At 48.2% G+C, this 19624-nt stretch overlaps 1 protein-coding gene across 1 annotated transcript in view; it reads right to left on the bottom strand.

The window, feature by feature from the left end:
* The window catches only part of EFNB3 (ephrin B3), a gene marked incomplete at its 3' end in the record, with an annotated part of 106490 nt that overhangs the window by 11410 nt on the left and 75456 nt on the right, over positions 1–19624 (bottom strand). Inside the window, 2 exon segments of the mRNA XM_056570086.1 lie at positions 2044–2136; positions 19308–19603. Coding sequence (XP_056426061.1) covers positions 2044–2136; positions 19308–19603 — 389 coding nt within the window.

Genomic DNA, 19624 nt, shown 5'->3' with positions numbered 1-19624 from the left:
TGATCTTTCTTCATCTTCAGTCGGTTCTTCCTCACTCTTCATACTCTCATTATTTCATTACTCCATAATCTGTAAAAACTGGCCCAATTCTAGTCATAACTTCATCATCTCCAGCTACTGGTCTCATCCTCATCATACTGCCTTCATCTTCAGCCACTATTCCCTATTTTTCTCTTAACTACCCCATCTTTAGTGACTGATTCCTTCTCTTGACCTCATGAGTCACCACCATTCACCGATTTCTTTTTATCAGTCAAACTATCTTCTTCATCTTCAGTTATTACTTCCTCCTAGTTATTATTTAGTTAAATGTGTTCATTTGCTGTCTTACCATACAAAGCCTTTTGGTCGATTATTCCTTCACTGGGGCATATCCTCATCATCTCCAATAATTTTTTCCCTTCCTTTCTTACCATCACCTTTCTATCAATCATATTTCAGTCATCATTGATCTCTTGTATCGTCCAAATACTCAATTCATGCTGCTCGCTGTCCAGTTATAACTCCACTAGTCACCGTCTACCGTGACTTTCTACCATCACCTTCAGTCACTTTTGTATTAATTTCTTATTTCCTCTAGATCATCTGGAGCCAATTCTGATCATATCTCTATCATCTCCAACTACTGGTCTCATCTTCATCATACCTCTTCTATCTCCAACCACTGCCTCCATCATTGTCATACCGCCATCATCTCTAGCCACTGCCTCTATCCTTGTCATACCGCCATCATCTCTAGCCACTGCCTCCATCATTGTCATACCGTCAGGATCTCTAGCCACTTCCTCCATCCTTGTCATACCGCCATCATCTCTAGCCACTGCATCCATCCTTGTCATACCGCCATCATCTCTAGCCACTGCCTCCATCCTTGTCATACCGCCATCATCTCTAGCCACTGCCTCCATCCTTGTCATACCGTCATCATCTCTAGCCACTGCCTCCATCCTTGTCATACCGCCATCATCTCTAGCCACTGGCCCCATCCTCGTCATTCGCCATCATCTCTAGCCACTGCCTCCATCCTAGTCATACCGCCATCATCTCTAGTCACTGCCTCCATCCTTGTCATACTGCCATCATCTCTAGCCACTGGCCTCATCCTTATCATTCACCTTCATATCTAGCCACTGCCTCCATCATTGTCATACCGCCATCATCTCCAGCCACTGCCTCCATCCTTGTCATACCGCCATTATCTCTAGCCACTGGCCCCATCCTTGTCATACCGCCATCATCTCTAGCCACTGGCCCCATCCTTATCATTCCCCATCATCTCTAGCCACTGGCCCAATCCTTGTCATACCGCCATTATCTCTAGCCAATGGCCCCATCCTTGTCATACCGCCATCATCTCTAGTCACTGTCTCCATCCTTGTCATACCGCCATCATCTCTAGCCACTGGCCCCATCCTTGTCCTGTTTTTATATTCTACAGCCATTGGCCTCATGACTGTCTTACCATCATCTTCATCACTAGCCACTTGCCCCACCCTATCATTTCTAGTCATTGGCCCCATCCTCATCATATCGGCATCATCTCTTGCCACTATTCCCTTTTTGTCTCTTAACTACCCCATCTTTGGTGACTCATTCCTTCTCTAGAACATGTGAGTCACCTCCATTCACTGATTTCTTTTTATCAGTCATACTCAGTTATTACTCCCTTTCATTTCCTTTTCAGTTAAATGCTCCCATCCTCATCTTACCATACAAAGCCTTTGGTCAATTATTCGTCACTGGGACACATCCTCATCATCACAAGTCATTTTTCTCTTTCTTTCTTTGCTTTCATACATTTCTATCAATCATACCTCAATCATCTTTGATCACTTGTATAGTCCAAATGACTGGCACTGCACCCTCCACCATGTATTAACATGGCTCCTCCACATCTGGGGCTACCACATGGTGGTGCTCTATATGTACCCCTTATAGTGCCAGTAGCATCATCTTGGGTCGCTTTTTATTTTTCTCATCCCCAAATAATTCATTGACCTTTCCTTAAGGCTAGATATAGCAGCTGCTGTATGAGATACTTACTCTGTCCAACCTTTAAAGTGACCTTCATGCCTTTGGTCTGACACACGCCACCGCTGAGATTCTCCAACCCCTCCAGGGTGCCATCTGAGGTGGCTGGAAAAAAAAATGTTCAGTGATTACCAAATGTACATTGGCCAAAAATAGGTCACGTCTTTGATATAATCATTCATCTTCATTGTACATAGATACTCATTACTCTTGTAAAGCACAGCATGAAAGACGATACATGTAGGGTCATCTCTGCACATGACTCGAGTAGAAGCCTTTGTTAAAAAGCATTGTAGGCTGAGCGACCTCAACAGTTAACAAGCTCTGACAGCCATCTTGGGTCCTGTTTTATTAAATCATGTCCCCCACAGTCCCTTGTCACGGAAGAGAGAGACTGCAGCCAATCAAAGGCCCGAGGAATGGGGGGGCTGGCGAGACGGAGGGTGTAGAATGACATGCCTGTGGGGGACAGGGTTAGAAAAGGCGGAAGGTGGAAGAGTGAGGGGATATAGATATGATGAGAGAGGGGGAACGCAGAATACAGAGAGCACAGATGGGTTCAACTCTTACTATAGGGAAACGACTGGAAAGACCTTAATTGTATAGACAAATAGACGAGGGGGGTCATGCATTGGTGAATGTCTCATAACATTGAGGAATATTGGCCAGATCCTCAGTGGTGCACAACATTTTTCTGGAATCCTGTCTACAATACTAATTGTGTGCCATTTAGATAAATCTTAAAGTGTACCCGTCAGATCCAACAAAAAAACATATTTTTTTATTTATCACTCAGTACCTAATCCTGACCATGTACATGTAATTTTATGTGTCTAGCACATTTATTTATTTATTTATTACACTTTTAATTTAGCTCACTAGTCTGAATTCCTCTCAAAGGGAAGGGGGCGTGGCCTCACTGTGCAGGTCTCCGCCCCCTCCCTCAGTATGCTGTCTGCTCACATCTCCCCTAGCATTAGCAAAACTACAACTCCCAGCTTGTCCTCACTGACAGTGGAAGGATTTTTCCTCCAGGTGTGAGTCCTGCACTCACAGCTGTCAATCAAGGAAGTGTGTCCATGACATAGGTGATGACGCATGGACACAGCAGGACTAGTATGTGTCCAAGCAGGCAGGGGGGGGCAGTTGTTTGACTGGATTTTTTAGTATGTAATACTGAAAAATTTCTAATGAAAGCAATTGCAAAACCTATTGGTTATACATGCTTTACAACATATCAAAAGATTTGTATCTGACAGCGCCCATTTATGTAGAAAAAATGCAAGCAACAATGATGTTGAACCAGGCTTTAGGACCTCTGAGGACCCCCATGACTCAGGAGCTCCTGGTTCAACCATGACCTGGAAGTTCCTAGTTCACTTTGACTCTAAAGCTTCTGGTTCCACCATAACTCATGAGCTCCTAGTTCAGCTATGACTTGGAAGCTCCTGGTTTAAAGGGGTACTTCACAACATTTTTTTTTTTTTTTTTAATCAACTGGTGCCAGAAAGTTAAACAGATTTGTAAATTACTTCTATTAAAATATCTTAATCCTTCCAATACTTATCAGCTGCTGTTATGATCCACAGAAAGTTATTTTCTTTTTGAATTTCCTTTTGGCCTGACCAAAGTGCTCTCTGCTGACACCTCTGTCCATTTTAGGAACTGTCCAGAGGAGGAGCAAATATCCATAGAAAACTCTCTCCTTTCCTGCTCCGGACAGTTCCTAAAATGGACAGAGGTGTCAACAGAGAGCACTGTGGTCAGGCAGAAAGGAAATTAAAAAAGAAAAGAACTTCCTGTGGATCATAACAGCTGATATGTACTGGAAGGATTATGATTTTTTAATAAACGTAATTTACAAATCTGTTTACCTTTCTGGCACAAGTTGATTTAGAAAAAAAAAAAAAAGTTTTCCAGTGGAGTACCCCTTTAACAGGGACTCATGAGCTTCTGGTTTCACCATGACTTGGTAGCTCCTAGTTTGACCAAGACTTGGGAGCTTCTAGTTCAGCCATGACTCGAGAGCTCCTGGATCAACTGTGAATTATGAGCTCCTGATTCTATTATAGATCAGCAGTTCCTAGTTTAGCCATTACTTAGGGACTTTTGGGTTTTGTGGAGTATCTAGTTGAGCCATGACTCGCGAGCTCCTGGTTCCACCATTACTCAGAACTTTCTGGTGCCACAATGACTTGGAAGCTTCTTATTCTACCATGACTCGGGAGCTCCTGGTTCCACCATTACTCAGAACTTTCTGGTGCCCCAATGACTTGGAAGCTTCCTATTCTAACATGACTCGGGAGCTCCTGGTTCCACCATTACTCAGAACTTTCTGGTGCCCCAATGACTTGGAAGCTTCCTATTCTAACATGACTCAGGGGCTCGTGGTTCCATCATGACTCTCGACGTTCCATTTTCCCCAGGACTCTGGAACTTCTGGTTCAACCATGACCCTGGAGATCCTAGTTTCACCATGACTTGTTAGCTCCTACTTTGACCAAGACTTGGGAGCTTCTAGTTCAGCCATGACTCCAGAGCTCCTGGATCAACCCTGAATTATGAGCTCCTGATTCTATTATAGATCAGCAGTTCCTAGTTTAGCCATTACTTAGGGACTTTTGGGTTTTGTGGAGTATCTAGTTGAGCCATGACTCGCGAGCTCCTGGTTCCACCATTACTCAGAACTTTCTGGTGCCACAATGACTTGGAAGCTTCCTATTCTAACATGACTCAGGGGCTCGTGGTTCCATCATGACTCTCGACGTTCCATTTTCACCAGGACTCTGGAACTTCTGGTTCAACCATGACCCTGGAGATCCTAGTTTCACCATGACTTGGTAGCTCCTAGTTTGACCAAGACTTGGGAGCTTCTAGTTCAGCCATGACTCCAGAGCTCCTGGATCAACCCTGAATTATGAGCTCCTGATTCTATTATAGATCAGCAGTTCCTAGTTTAGCCATTACTTAGGGACTTTTGGGTTTTGTGGAATATCTAGTTGAGCCATGACTCGCGAGCTCCTGGTTCCACCATTACTCAGAACTTTCTGGTGCCACAATGACTTGGAAGCTTCCTATTCTAACATGACTCAAGGGCTCGTGGTTCCATCATGACTCTCGACGTTCCATTTTCACCAGGACTCTGGAACTTCTGGTTCAACCATGACCCTGGAGATCCTAGTTTCACCATGACTTGGTAGCTCCTAGTTTGACCAAGACTTGGGAGCTTCTAGTTCAGCCATGACTCCAGAGCTCCTGGATCAACCCTGAATTATGAGCTCCTGATTCTATTATAGATCAGCAATTCCTAGTTTAGCCATTACTTAGGGACTTTTGGGTTTTGTGGAATATCTAGTTGAGCCATGACTCGCGAGCTCCTGGTTCCACCATTACTCAGAACTTTCTGGTGCCACAATGACTTGGAAGCTTCCTATTCTAACATGACTCAAGGGCTCGTGGTTCCATCATGACTCTCGACGTTCCATTTTCACCAGGACTCTGGAACTTCTGGTTCAACCATGACCCTGGAGATCCTAGTTTCACCATGACTTGGTAGCTCCTAGTTTGACCAAGACTTGGGAGCTTCTAGTTCAGCCATGACTCCAGAGCTCCTGGATCAACCCTGAATTATGAGCTCCTGATTCTATTATAGATCAGCAATTCCTAGTTTAGCCATTACTTAGGGACTTTTGGGTTTTGTGGAATATCTAGTTGAGCCATGACTCGCGAGCTCCTGGTTCCACCATTACTCAGAACTTTCTGGTGCCACAATGACTTGGAAGCTTCCTATTCTAACATGACTCAGGGGCTCGTGGTTCCATCATGACTCTCGACGTTCCATTTTCACCAGGACTCCGGAACTTCTGGTTCAACCATGACCCTGGAGATCCCAGTTTCACCATGACTTGTTAGCTCCTGGTTTCACAATGACTCGGTAACCCCTCATTCCACCATGACTCCATGAGGAGTTCCTGGGTCTTCCATTACTGATAAGTTGCTGTTTCGACCATAAATTATGAGTCCCTGGTCCCATACCATATTCAGATCCTACAAGCACTTTAAAGGGGTACTCTACCCCTAGATATCTTATCCCCTATCTAAAGGATACGGAATAAGATGTCTGATCACGGGGGTCCCGATGCTGGGACCCCCGCGATCTCTGTACAGCACCCAGCGTTCTTTTAGAGCACTGGGTGCAGGCGGCTGGGGTCGTGACATCACGACCACGCCCCTCGTAACGTCACAACACACCACCTCAATGCAAGTCTATGGGAGGGGGCGTGGCGGCCCTCGTAACGTCACACCACACCCCCTCAATGCAAGTCTATGGGAGGGGGCGTGGTGGCTGCCACGCCCCCTCCCATAGACTTGCATTGAGGGGGAGTGGTGTGACGTTACGAGGGGTGTGGCCGTGACTTCACGACCGTCCGCTACATTTTTTTCCGAATGCTGGGGCAGCGGAGTACCCCTTTAATGATGAGTAAGGACATTATTATGGATAAGGACCAAAATGAAGTCTAAAGTCAAGAAGGAATTAAAAAGAGGTATTATTTATATACAGAATAGTGAACTTTTTGGAGGATTGGGGACCAGGTGGAAACATGGGAGGATATAGTTATGCAGGAATGGAAGAAGGAACACAATGGAGATCTGTAGGTTAAAGGGGTACTCCACTGGAAAACATTTTTTTTTTTTTTAAATCAACTGGTTCCAGAAAGTTAAACAGATTTGTAAATAACTTCTATTAAAAAATCTTAATCATTCCAGGACTTATCAGCTGCTGTTATGATCCACAGGAAGTTCTTTTCTTTTGGAATTTCCTTTCTGTCTGACCACAGTGCTCTCTGCTGACACCTCTGTCCATGTCAGGAACTGTCCAGAGCAGGAGCAAATCCCCATAGAAAACCACTCCTGCTCCGGACAGTTCCTGTTATGGACAGAGGTGTCAGCAGAGAGCACTGTGGTCAGACAGAAAAGAAATTCCAAAAGAAAAGAACTTCCTGTGGATCATAACAGCAGCTGATAAGTACTGGAAGGATTAAGATTTTTTAATAGAAGTTATTTACAAATCTGTTTAACTTTCTGGAACCAGTTGATTTAAAAAAAAAAATGTTTTCCAGTAGCGTACCCCTTTAAAGCATGGGTGAACCTTATGACATGCATAGGGGTCCCTTAGCCACCTGGATAGTTTGTAAGGGAGGGGGTTAATTTTCACCATGTTACCTCATTAAGGCACAAATAAGGCATGTACTTTAAAGGGGTACTCCACTGGAAAACATTGTTTTTTTTAATCAACTGGTGCCAGAAAGTTAAACAGATTTGTAACTTTCTCCTATTAAAAATTCTTAATCCTTCCAGTACTTATCAGCTGCTGTATGATCCACAGGAAGTTCTTTTCTTTTTGAATTTCCTTTCTGTCTGACCACAGTGCTCTCTGCTGACACCTCTGTCCATGTCAGGAACTGTCCAGAGCAGGAGAGGTTTTCTATGGGGATTTGCTCCTACTCTGGACAGTTCCTGACACGGACAGAGGTGTCAGCAGAGAGCACTGTGGTCAGACAGAAAGGAAATTCAAAAAGAAAAGAACTTCCTGCGGATCATACAGCAGCTGATAAGTACTGGAAGGATTAAGATTTTTTTTTTGTTTTAATAGAAGTAATTTACAAATCTTGCAACAGTGAGATAGGAAACGAGGGGAGAGCGCACAAGAGGTCAACGTCACCTGAACTGGATACCGGCGTGGTCTCAGCAAACCAACTCTTTATCTCCTGCGGGGTGCACATACACAAAATATGAAGTATCAATATAAACGAATAAAGAAGCACGTACGTGCACTCACCGCTTGGCGGAGATAGTTGCGTGACGGAGTCTGGTTACGGGGAGCTGGATCTCAGCATAGGCGCAGGTAGTTTCGCACGTGAGTGCGTGCTTCTTCCGGCCTCTAAGAGGCCGGAAGAAGCACGCACTCACGTGCAAAACTGCCAGTGTAGCCTCTGAGCGCCATTCTACCTGCGCCTATGCTGAGATCCAGCTCCCCGTAACCGGACCCCATTACACAACTATCTCCGCCGAGCGCTGAGTGCACGTACATGCTTCTTTATTGATTTAAAGGGGGTACTCCGGTGAAAAACTTTTTTTTTTTTAATCAACTGGTGCCAGAAAGTTAAACAGATTTGTAAATTACTTCTATTAAAAAATCTTAATCCTTCCGGTACTTATTAGCTGCTGAATACTACAGCGGAAATTCTTTTCCGTTTGAAACACAGAGCTTTCTGCTGACATCATGACCACAGTGCTCTCTGCTGACATCTCTGTCCAGAGTAAAAGGAAATCCCCCATAGCAAACAAGGGACAGAGATGTCAGCAGAGAGCACTGTGCTCGTGATGTCAGCAGAGAGCTCTGTGCTTAAAAAAAAAAAAAGAATTTCCTCTGTAGTATTCAGCAGCTAATAAGTACTGGAAGGATTAAGATTTTTTTTAATAGAAGTCATTTACAAATCTGTTTAACTTTCTGGCACCAGTTGATTTAAAAAAAAAAAAAAAAGTCTTTTCCAGTGGAGTACCCCTTTAAAAGAGTCTTTATTTTGGCAAATTGAAAGCGTAAGGCCCACTTCTGGATGGAGGACCATGGTAGGGGAGGGTCCGTTGCCTCTCAGGGTTACACGTGGGCCAAAGAACTCCTGACTATAACCCCACCCAGGTGATTATTGCTCCCTGGCAGGATGGCAGCAAGGAGAATTGTGGAGTAACGTGCGCCATATTTTTTTTTTAAGGAAAGTACTAACTTTTTTTTAGTTCATATCACATTTAAATATTGAGGTGGTTAAAGGGGTATTCCAGGAAAAAAAAACTTTTTTTATATATATATATATATATATCAACTGGCTCCAGAAAGTTAAACAGATTTGTAAATGACTTCTATTAAAAAATCTTAATCCTTTCAGTACTTATGAGCTTCTGAAGTTAAGGTTGTTCTTTTCTGTCTAAGTGCTCTCTGATGACATGTGTCTTGGTAACCACCCAGTTTAGAAGAGGTTTGCTTTGGGGATTTGCTTCTAAACCGGGCAGTTCCCGAGACAGGTGTCATCAAAGAGCACTTAGACAGAACAGAACAACTCAACTTCAGAAGCTCATAAGTACTGAAAGGATGAAGATTTTTTAATAGAAGTAATTTACAAATCTGTTTAACTTTCTGGAGCCAGTTGATATATACAAAAAAGTTTTTTCCTGGATAACCCCTTTAAAGTCCAAAACTAAGTGCAAAGTGAGTCCCAACATATCAGTCCCAACGTGTCTCATCCCAATTTTTTTCGCCATTAGATAATAGTATAATGAATAATGAATGACCCCCCCTATTGTCCCACAATCCTCTGAGCAGCAGGTAAATGAGTCTGGTGGCAATGATGAGTGTCGGAGGTAGATGGGTTCCTCCCGGCCTCCTCGCCGTGTCTCCCCCCCCCCACTCAATTCCTGACCTAAATGTCAGGGCTTGTTATTTCCGCTCGCTGGCACAGCAAACAAGAGCACCCCGAGGGGAAGTGCAGCAGAGGATGGAGGGAGAGGCGGGATGGTGGGGGGGGAGCGGGGGCACATACAGATTCTAGGAATGGTGTGGACCACGGAAGGAGAAAGGGGGGATGGAAGCCGGGATGGACAGTCACTTCCCTCACAGAACAAGAAATGAAAGATGGTGTCCACTGATTACCAGCGCCGGATGAATCATAAGGAAAGTTGTCAGAAATTTGTCAGGAATTCTATTCAGCCGCTCACCAGTTATTTGCCCTCGGGAAAGTTGAGTGAAACATAGAAGACAGGGAGCCCTCAGAAACTATTAACATTAGGCCTTTATCAGCCGCTGCTTGACACCAACACATCCCATCACCGCACCCCATCACCGCACCCCATCACCGCACCCCATCACCACACCCCATCACCACATCCCATCACCACACCCCATCACCGCACCCCATCACCGCACCCCATCACCACACCTCATCACCACATCCCATCACCACACCCCATCACCGCACCCCATCACCATCACCGCACCCCATCACCGCACCCCATCACCGCACCCCATCACCACATCCCATCACCACACCCCATCACCACACCCCATCACCACACCCCATCACCGCACCCCATTACCACACCCCATCACCATCACCACACCCCATCACCACATCCCATCACCACACCCCATCACCGCACCCCATTACCACACCCCATTACCACACCCCATCACCACATCCCATCACCAGATCCCATCACCACACCCCATCACCACACCCCATCACCACATCCCATCACCACACCCCATCACCACACCCCATCACCCGTCCCCATCACCATCACCACACCCCATCACCACACCCCATCACCACACCCTATCACCACACCCCATCACCACACCCCATCACCCCACCCCATCACCGCACCCCATCACCGCATCCCATCACCACACCTCATCACCACACCCCATCACCATCACCACACCCCATCACCGCACCCCATCACCACACCCCATCACCACACCCCATCACCACACCCCATCACCATCACCACACCCCATCACCATCACCACACCCCATCACCACACCCCATCACCATCACCACACCCCATCACCACACCCCATCACCATCACCACACCCCATCACCACACCCCATCACCGCACCCCATCACCCCACCCCATCACCATCACCACACCCCATCACCGCACCCCATCACCACACCCCATCACCATCACCACACCCCATCACCGCACCCCATCACCATCACCACACCCCATCACCACACCCCATCACCATCACCACACCCCATCACCATCACCACACCCCATCACCACACCCCATCACCCCACCCCATCACCACACCACATCACCACACCCCATCACCACACCCCATCACCACACCACATCACCACATCCCATCACCGCATCCCATCACCGCATCCCATCACCGCACCCCATCACCGCACCCCATCACCGCACCCCATCACCACACCCCATCACCACACCCCATCACCACACCCCATCACCACACCCCATCACCGCACCCCATCACCGCACCCCATCACCGCACCGCATCCCATCACCGCACCGCATCCCATCACCACACCCCATCACCACACCCCATCACCACACCCCATCACCACACCCCATCACCGCACCCCATCACCGCACCCCATCACCGCATCCCATCACCACACCCCATCACCACACCCCATCACCACACCCCATCACCACACACCATCACCATCACCACACCCCATCACCGCACCCCATCACCACACCCCATCACCATCACCACACCGCACCCCATCACCATCACCACACCCCATCACCACACCCCATCACCACACCCCATCACCATCACCACACCCCATCACCACACCCCATCACCATACCACATCACCACACCCCATCACCACATCCCATCACCACACCCCATCACCGCACCCCATCACCGCACCCCATCACCACACCTCATCACCACATCCCATCACCACACCCCATCACCGCACCCCATCACCATCACCGCACCCCATCACCGCACCCCATCACCGCACCCCATCACCACATCCCATCACCACACCCCATCACCACACCCCATCACCACACCCCATCACCGCACCCCATTACCACACCCCATCACCATCACCACACCCCATCACCACATCCCATCACCACACCCCATCACCGCACCCCATTACCACACCCCATTACCACACCCCATCACCACATCCCATCACCAGATCCCATCACCACACCCCATCACCACACCCCATCACCACATCCCATCACCACACCCCATCACCACACCCCATCACCCGTCCCCATCACCATCACCACACCCCATCACCACACCCCATCACCACACCCTATCACCACACCCCATCACCACACCCCATCACCCCACCCCATCACCGCACCCCATCACCGCATCCCATCACCACACCTCATCACCACACCCCATCACCATCACCACACCCCATCACCGCACCCCATCACCACACCCCATCACCACACCCCATCACCACACCCCATCACCATCACCACACCCCATCACCATCACCACACCCCATCACCACACCCCATCACCATCACCACACCCCATCACCACACCCCATCACCATCACCACACCCCATCACCACACCCCATCACCGCACCCCATCACCCCACCCCATCACCATCACCACACCCCATCACCGCACCCCATCACCACACCCCATCACCATCACCACACCCCATCACCGCACCCCATCACCATCACCACACCCCATCACCACACCCCATCACCATCACCACACCCCATCACCATCACCACACCCCATCACCACACCCCATCACCCCACCCCATCACCACACCACATCACCACACCCCATCACCACACCCCATCACCACACCACATCACCACATCCCATCACCGCATCCCATCACCGCATCCCATCACCGCACCCCATCACCGCACCCCATCACCGCACCCCATCACCACACCCCATCACCACACCCCATCACCACACCCCATCACCACACCCCATCACCGCACCCCATCACCGCACCCCATCACCGCACCGCATCCCATCACCGCACCGCATCCCATCACCACACCCCATCACCACACCCCATCACCACACCCCATCACCACACCCCATCACCGCACCCCATCACCGCACCCCATCACCGCATCCCATCACCACACCCCATCACCACACCCCATCACCACACCCCATCACCACACACCATCACCATCACCACACCCCATCACCGCACCCCATCACCACACCCCATCACCATCACCACACCGCACCCCATCACCATCACCACACCCCATCACCACACCCCATCACCACACCCCATCACCATCACCACACCCCATCACCACACCCCATCACCATACCACATCACCACACCCCATCACCACACCCCATCACCACACCACATCACATCACCACATCCCATCACCGCATCCCATCACCGCATCCCATCACCGCACCCCATCACCACACCCCATCACCACACCCCATCACCACATCCCATCACCACACCCCATCACCACACCCCATCACCACACCCCATCACCACATCCCATCACCGCATCCCATCACCGCACCCCATCACCGCACCCCATCACCGCATCCCATCACCGCACCCCATCACCGCACCCCATCACCGCACCCCATCACCACAGCCCATCACCACACCCCATCACCACACCCCATCACCACACCCCATCACCGCACCCCATCACCGCACCCCATCACCGCACCGCATCCCATCACCGCACCGCATCCCATCACCACACCCCATCACCACACCCCATCACCACACCCCATCACCACACCCCATCACCGCACCCCATCACCGCACCCCATCACCGCATCCCATCACCACACCCCATCACCACACCCCATCACCACACCCCATCACCACACACCATCACCATCACCACACCCCATCACCGCACCCCATCACCACACCCCATCACCATCACCACACCGCACCCCATCACCATCACCACACCCCATCACCACACCCCATCACCACACCCCATCACCATCACCACACCCCATCACCACACCCCATCACCCCACCCCATCACCATACCACATCACCACACCCCATCACCACACCCCATCACCACACCACATCACATCACCACATCCCATCACCGCATCCCATCACCGCATCCCATCACCGCACCCCATCACCACACCCCATCACCACACCCCATCACCACATCCCATCACCACACCCCATCACCACACCCCATCACCACACCCCATCACCACATCCCATCACCGCATCCCATCACCGCACCCCATCACCGCACCCCATCACCGCACCCCATCACCACATCCCATCACCACACCCCATCACCACACCCCATCACCACACCCCATCACCACACCCCATCACCACACGCCATCACCACATCCCATCACCACACCCCATTCCATCACCAGACCCCATCACCACATCCCATCACCACATCCCATCACCATCACCACACCCCATCAACACACCCCATCAACACACCCCATCACCACATCCCATCACCACACCACATCACCACACCCCATTCCGTCACCAGACCCCATCACCACAACCCATCACCACATCCCATCACCATCACCACACCCCATCAACACACCCCATCACCACATCCCATCACCATCACCACACCCCATCAACACACCCCATCCCATCACCACACCCCATCACCACATCCCATCACCACATCCCATCGCCACACCCCATCACCACATCCCATCACCACATCCCATCACCACACCCCATCACCACACCCCATCACCACATCCCATCACCACACCCCATCACCACATCCCATCACCACATCCCATCACCACACCCCATCACCGCACCCCATCACCACATCCCATCACCACACCCCATCACCACACCCCATCACCAGATCCCATCACCACACCCCATCACCGCACCCCATCACCACATCCCATCACCACACCCCATCACCACACCCCATCACCACATCCCATCACCACATCCCATCACCACACCCCATCACCGCACCCCATCACCACATCCCATCACCACACCCCATCACCACACCCCATCACCAGATCCCATCACCAGATCCCATCACCACACCCCATTACCACACCCCATCACCACACCCCATCACCACACCCCATCACCACACCCCATCACCACATCCCATCACCGCACCCCATCACCGCACCCCATCACCGCACCCCATCACCCCATCCCATCACCACACCTTATCACCACACCCCATCCCATCACCACACCCCATCACCACACCCCATCACCACATCCCATCACCACACCCCATCACCACATCCCATCTGTAAGAGGAGCAGCTCCTGTCCATTGGTGGTAGACATGGCACTGGGGAAGGTCCATCCAGGTCATCGTTCTCCCTGGCCAGTGGGAATTCTTGCTTGGGTGAGAACTAATCATCAGGGTAGGTGCCCTGTTATATCTATGGGATCAGGATATATAGTAGTTATACACCTCCCCCAGCTCTATCTGTATACTGCTGCTGTCTCTATGGGATCAGGATATATAGTAATTATACAAACCCCCCCAGCTCTATCTGTATACTGCTGCTGTCTCTATGGGATCAGGATATATAGTAATTATACACCTCCCCTCCAGCTCTATATGTATACTGCTGCTATCTCTATGGGATCAGGATATATAGTAATTATACAAACCCCCCCAGCTCTATCTGTATACTGCTGCTATCTCTATGGGATCAGGATATATAGTAATTATACACCTCCCCCCAGCTCTATCTGTATACTGCTGCTATCTCTATGGGATCAGGATATATAGTAGTTATACACCTCCCCCAGCTCTATCTGTATACTGCTGCTGTCTCTATGGGATCAGGATATATAGTAATTATACAAACCCCCCCAGCTCTATCTGTATACTGCTGCTATCTCTATGGGATCAGGATATATAGTAATTATACACCTCCCCCCAGCTCTATCTGTATACTGCTGCTGTCTTTATGGGATCAGGATATATAGTAATTATACACCACCCCCAGCTCTATCTGTATACTGCTGCTATCTCTATGGGATTAGGATATATAGTAATTATACACCTCCCCCCAGCTCTATCTGTATACTGCTGCTATCTCTATGGGATCAGGATATATAGTAATTATACACCACCCCCAGCTCTATCTGTATACTGCTGCTATCTCTATGGGATTAGGATATATAGTAATTATACACCTCCCCCCAGCTCTATCTGTATACTGCTGCTATCTCTATGGGATCAGGATATATAGTAATTATACAACCCCCCCCCCCAGCTCTATCTGTATACTGCTGCTGTCTTTATGGGATCAGGATATATAGTAATTATACACCACCCCCAGCTCTATCTGTATACTGCTGCTATCTCTATGGGATTAGGATATATAGTAATTATACACCTCCCCTCCAGCTCTATCTGTATACTGCTGCTATCTCTATGGGATCATGATATATAGTAGTTATATACCTCCCCTCCAGCTCTATCTGTATACTGCTGCTATCTCTATGGGATCAGGATATATAGTAATTATACACCTCCCCCCAGCTCTATCTGTATACTGCTGCTATCTCTATGGGATCAGGATATATAGTAATTATACAACCCCCCCCCCCAGCTCTATCTGTATACTGCTGCTGTCTTTATGGGATCAGGATATATAGTAATTATACACCACCCCCAGCTCTATCTGTATACTGCTGCTATCTCTATGGGATTAGGATATATAGTAATTACACACCTCCCCTCCAGCTCTATCTGTATACTGCTGCTATCTCTATGGGATCATGATATATAGTAGTTATATACCTCCCCTCCAGCTCTATCTGTATACTGCTGCTATCTCTATGGGATCAGGATATATAGTAATTATATACCTCCTCCAGCTCTATCTGTATACTGCTGCTATCTCTATGGGATCAGGATATATAGTAATTATACACCACCCCCAGCTCTATATGTATACTGCTGCTATCTCTATGGGATCGGGATATATAGTAGTTATACAGCTCCCCTCCAGCTATATCTGTATACTGCTGCTGTCTCTATAGGATCAGGATATATAGTAGTTATACCCATCCCCTCCAGATCTACCTGTATACTGCTGCTGCTACCTCTATGGGATCATGATATATAGTAGTTATACACCTTTCCTCCAGCTCTATCTGTATACTGCTGCTTCTGCTATCTCTATGAGATCAGGATATATATAGTAGTTATACACCTCTCCTCCAGCTCTATCTGTATACTGCTGCTATCTCTATGGGATCAGGATATATAGTAGTTATACACCTCCCCTCCCACCCTGTCTGTATACTGCTGCTATCTCAATTGTATTATAGGCCAAATTGCTAACACTAATTTCTAACTGCATCAAAACTGCACATAATGTGACACCAACCTACCCATGAATCTAATCCGTTCACCTGGCTGACCTGTAGAACCAGAATCCTAAGTACATGACCAGGTGCAGTGATCAGACTCCCCCCTTCTCTGAAAAAAACAGAGGATTCATAGGAAAGGTAGGCAGCATTAGAAAACCATGGAGTCAAACCCATGCCTGCCACATCAGCTAAAATAGGTAAGCACGAGGTATACAAAAGAACCTCTACATCAGTGTTTTCCAAACAGTGTTGTCCAGTTTCAAATCTCCTGCAGACATGTCAATTCAGAGCTTAGAAACCATAGTGTATACTGCAGTGTTTCCCAACCAGGGTGTCCCCAGCTGTTGCAAAACTACAACTCCCAGCATACCCGGACAGCCAAAGGCTGTCCGGGCATGCTGGGAGTTGTAGTCTTGCAACAACTGGGGGCACCCTGGTTGGGAAACACTGGTATATTGTGTTATTATTGAGTTTAATGTATAGTATATATAGTAGTTATACACCTCCCCCAGCTCTATCTGTATACTGCTGCTGTCTCTATGGGATCAGGATATATAGTAATTATACAAACCCCCCCAGCTCTATCTGTATACTGCTGCTGTCTCTATGGGATCAGGATATATAGTAATTATACACCTCCCCTCCAGCTCTATATGTATACTGCTGCTATCTCTATGGGATCGGGATATATAGTAGTTATACACCTCCCCTCCAGCTCTATCTGTATACTGCTGCTATCGCTATGGGATCAGGATATATAGTAATTATACACCTCCCCTCCAGCTCTATCTGTATACTGCTGTTATCTCTATGGGATCAGGATATATAGTAATTATACACCTCCCCCCAGCTCTATCTGTATACTGCTGCTATCTCTATGGGATCAGGATATATAGTAATTATATACCTCCTCCAGCTCTATCTGTATACTGCTGCTGTCTTTATGGGATCATGATATATAGTAGTTATATACCTCCCCTCCCCTCCAGCTCTATCTGTATACTGCTGCTATCTCTATGGGATCATGATATATAGTAGTTATATACCTCCCCTCCAGCTCTATCTGTATACTGCTGCTATCTCTATGGGATCAGGATATATAGTAATTATATAGCTCCTCCAGCTCTATCTGTATACTGCTGCTATCTCTATGGGATCAGGATATATAGTAATTATACACCACCCCCAGCTCTATATGTATACTGCTGCTATCTCTATGGGATCGGGATATATAGTAGTTATACAGCTCCCCTCCAGCTATATCTGTATACTGCTGCTGTCTCTATAGGATCAGGATATATAGTAGTTATACCCATCCCCTCCAGATCTACCTGTATACTGCTGCTGCTACCTCTATGGGATCATGATATATAGTAGTTATACACCTTTCCTCCAGCTCTATCTGTATACTGCTGCTTCTGCTATCTCTATGAGATCAGGATATATATAGTAGTTATACACCTCTCCTCCAGCTCTATCTGTATACTGCTGCTATCTCTATGGGATCAGGATATATAGTAGTTATACACCTCCCCTCCCACCCTGTCTGTATACTGCTGCTATCTCAATTGTATTATAGGCCAAATTGCTAACACTAATTTCTAACTGCATCAAAACTGCACATAATGTGACACCAACCTACCCATGAATCTAATCCGTTCACCTGGCTGACCTGTAGAACCAGAATCCTAAGTACATGACCAGGTGCAGTGATCAGACTCCCCCCTTCTCTGAAAAAAACAGAGGATTCATAGGAAAGGTAGGCAGCATTAGAAAATCATGGAGTCAAACCCATGCCTGCCACATCAGCTAAAATAGGTAAGCACGAGGTATACAAAAGAACCTCTACATCAGTGTTTTCCAAACAGTGTTGTCCAGTTCCAAATCTCCTGCAGACATGTCAATTCAGAGCTTAGAAACCATAGTGTATACTGCAGTGTTTCCCAACCAGGGTGTCCCCAGCTGTTGCAAAACTACAACTCCCAGCATACCCGGACAGCCAAAGGCTGTCCGGGCATGCTGGGAGTTGTAGTCTTGCAACAACTGGGGGCACCCTGGTTGGGAAACACTGGTATATTGTGTTATTATTGAGTTTAATGTAGAAATTGTATACAGTAAGCTCCTGAGCTCCCTCTAGTGGTCACTGAGAGAAGACAGAGTTTTATCACGTATTTCCACGTCTGTGCAGGACATTTGGAGCTTTGTATCCCAAAAAATGGCTGCAACCATTATTAAGATATGTTAATGGGGGCAAGTATGAGGGTTGTAGATTCGGGGGCAGAAGAACATTTGGGGGCTGGAAGTTTTATCATCTACTGTGACATCAGAGCTCACCGATGATGTAGTAGTCCCGGTGGGATTTGAACTCGTGACCCCACAGGTTGGGGCTGTACTCCTGGAATTTGATGGTAAAGCGAAGGTCTTGCCCGGGGCGATCGCAGGTGAGGAGGAGGTTGGGCGTCCGCAGGACAGAACACGTTACTACCTCTTCTTCAGTGCTCACCAAGTAAAGCTTATAATATTCATAGGGGGAGGAGGAAAAGGGCCCTCGAGGCTCAGAGCGGGGGCACAACAAGTCCAAGCGGTCCCCAATCTGTGGGTATAGGATGTATCCCTCAGCATCCTGAAACCTGTAAGACAGAGAGGACACA

This window comes from Hyla sarda, chromosome 4 (genome assembly GCF_029499605.1).
Source record: "Hyla sarda isolate aHylSar1 chromosome 4, aHylSar1.hap1, whole genome shotgun sequence".
Taxonomy (NCBI): domain Eukaryota; kingdom Metazoa; phylum Chordata; class Amphibia; order Anura; family Hylidae; genus Hyla; species Hyla sarda.
The sequence above is the reverse complement of the archived record's forward strand: the minus strand, read 5'-3'. Positions and strand labels throughout refer to the sequence as shown.